This window comes from Haliaeetus leucocephalus, unplaced genomic scaffold, assembly GCF_000737465.1.
Source record: "Haliaeetus leucocephalus isolate CR32 unplaced genomic scaffold, Haliaeetus_leucocephalus-4.0 Scaffold186, whole genome shotgun sequence".
NCBI lineage: Eukaryota > Metazoa > Chordata > Aves > Accipitriformes > Accipitridae > Haliaeetus > Haliaeetus leucocephalus.
Genome location: NW_010972622.1, coordinates 701,639 through 704,151, shown reverse-complemented (window position 1 = coordinate 704,151; position 2,513 = coordinate 701,639). Strand labels below are relative to the sequence as shown.

Here is a 2,513-nt window from a genome sequence, read left to right as displayed (position 1 = left end):
CCCTGCCCCCCCCCCCCCCCCCCCATGCCAGTTTTGCTTTTCCTGCCTCCACTTTGCTTGAGGGACCCTCGTCCCCCTCCCTCAGCGCCGGGGACAGAGAGCAGCTTATTATTTTTTTACAAAAAGCAAAGTCCAGAGGCAGGAGCTGGTTCCGCGCTGCCACCAATATCTTGAGTTGTATCGCGAACAGTTTTTGCCAAGAGACATATGAGTGTCCGGCACCTCACCAAGCGTTTGGCGTTTCCCAGCTCTCCAAACCGTGGGCTGGGCAGTGGCATGGCAGCTGCGCCGGTCCTTAGCAGGGAGTAACAGCCCTTGGGGGCTGTGCGAGGCTCTTGGCCTGCCACCGACCGGAGCCGGGTGCTCAGGGGGAGCTGGCCACCCCCCCAGCCGAGCTGAAACACCCTGAGAAACGCTGCTGCAGGCCACGATTGCTTTTCGCTAACCTTTTTGTACTCCCAGAGCAGCTGGGTTTTAAATGGTAGTGTACCTTTTTCTTATCACTTTTGTTAAATTAAAAGTACAGTTTGAAGAAGACTGGCTGGTCTGTGCGGGGAGAGGTGGGAGGGAGCTGTGAGCCGGGGCTGGTCCCACTGCGAGGAGGCCGCTCCTGTCGCTGAATTTCTTTATTGTGGTGGAAATCTATAAAACATGAGGATGAGGGAGGTGTAGGTGGGCGACTCTTCCCACTAGTCAGCAGTTCTCCCCTCGTAAGTGCTTTCTGCAGGGTTACACGGAGGTTAGCTTGAAGGAAACACGCACGTGATGCAACTGCTCGCTCTGTACCACTCAGCTGCGCTTCTCGCTTCACTGAAGAGATAAAGGTCCTAGCGAGGAGCTTCTCTGAGATGGAGGAACCTGGCTAAAACCCTGGCTAAAAGCTAGAGCAGTCCCTGCCCTGCGCCCAGCCCTCCTCACGCCTCACCCCTGCTCTCTAGCTGGTGTCTCGCACCGCTCCTGCGTCCCCTCTCTGTCCCCCGGCTTCACTGGAAGCCTCAGTACTTGTTGATGCCAAAGACCCGCACGCCGTGGAACTGGGGCAGCTTGGGCAGAAGGACGCTGAGCAGGGAGGCTGTGTTGACGACAAAGTGCACAGGGTCGTATTTGGTGTAGAAGCTGGTGAGGAGGTACCTGGGGGAGACAGGGAGACCCTGGGTGAGCTCTGTGTCGCTCCCACCCTCCCCACTGCCAGCACTGGGGGGATTTCCCCCCAGGTGCCTTGCTGGCGTTCCCTGCACAAAACAGCGCCTCACAGCTGGGGAACCCTCTAGCCCCAGGACCCGTTAGTGCCAGGGCGGCTGTGCCGACAGAAGCCCGATGGTCCCACCGCGTGCCTTAAACACCCTCCTGAGCCCCCCTGCGCTCTCCTGCCTGGTTCAGCAATACTCACAGCACTACCGGGGAGACGCTGAGGAACTTGCGTGACGAGGTGCACTGCGTCCCGTAGTCTATCTGCTCCCAGTGTGTGAGGAGGCGATCCTTGCCCTGGTCCGGGGTCTCAAAGGGGGTCCCCTTCACTGTGTGCAGCAGCAAGTACATGACCTGCAGTTTTCAAGGGGGGAGGAGATGTAAAGCCAGCCGGGGACAGTCTGCTGCTGGGACAGAAATGCACTTTGTGCCCTCTCACAGCAGTTTCCCATGCTAACGACCTTTCATCAGCTGCATCTCCCCCTGCAACGCCAAGCCCCCAGCCTTTCCCTCAGTGCCCAGCAGGAACCAGGGGCTTCCTTATAGCCGGGGGACATGGAACCATACCTGGCGAACACCAGCCTACATGCTTTCCAGCCCTGGGAGAAGAGCGAGCCAAATTTTGACTAACCAGGTTGTGTATGACATTGGTGAGTGTCCAGACCACAGGAACGCTGAAGAATGGGATGCTGAGGAGAACGACGTGGAGGACTCCCACAGAGATCACATACGCCAGCCAGATCCCCCGGCTGTTCATCACCCGCGTGTTGGGGTTCACCTCGCTGTGCGCCACGCCGACGTTCATCCTGGAGCAGACAAACGGAGGCTTCCAGAGGTCTCCTCAGAGAGGTTTTCCCAAATCTCTGCAATTCCCAACCCAGTCAGGGCTCTTGGTGTAGCCCCACATCCACGGTCTTCCTGCAGCACCTCTCAACCCGGCCTTCCCATGTGCTTAACCCCAACACACCGCTGATGCCAGCTCCCTAATTAGCAACTCTGCACCTCAGCCTTAAGGCCAGGAACACAAGGGTAAGGAGAAAAGGAAGGAGCTCACCCCAGCCACCAGAAACGCTGGGAACTGAGGAAGAACCACCCCATAACGGGGCTCCCCTCTCCCCCACGCTCAGCCTGTGCTGCTTCCCCACCGGACAAGTAGACAAAATGCCTGCTCTCCTCCCCGAGAGCCTGACTCCTCGGCCCTAAGGCACGCGTGGGGCCGGAAAACGACCGCAGATCCCTCCCCAGGGCCTGGTACACCTGCTCCCGCCTCAGTGCCCGGTCCTGCCGCCATGGCCTCGCAGCCCCCCGGCCCCTCACAGCCCCCC

The 2,513-nt window shown here is 59.2% G+C and overlaps 1 protein-coding gene across 1 annotated transcript in view; it reads right to left on the bottom strand.

Moving 5' to 3' along the window:
• Positions 1–23: 23 nt before the first annotated feature.
• ORMDL2 (ORMDL sphingolipid biosynthesis regulator 2) overlaps positions 24–2,513 on the bottom strand; it is a 2,644-nt gene continuing 154 nt past the window's right edge. The window contains exons 2-4 of the mRNA XM_010565098.1: positions 1,820–1,994; positions 1,391–1,542; positions 24–1,131 (exon numbers count right to left, since the gene is read on the bottom strand). Coding sequence (XP_010563400.1) covers positions 996–1,131; positions 1,391–1,542; positions 1,820–1,993 — 462 coding nt within the window. The 5' untranslated portion in view covers position 1,994 and the 3' untranslated portion in view covers positions 24–995. The remainder of the gene's footprint in view (positions 1,132–1,390; positions 1,543–1,819; positions 1,995–2,513) is intronic.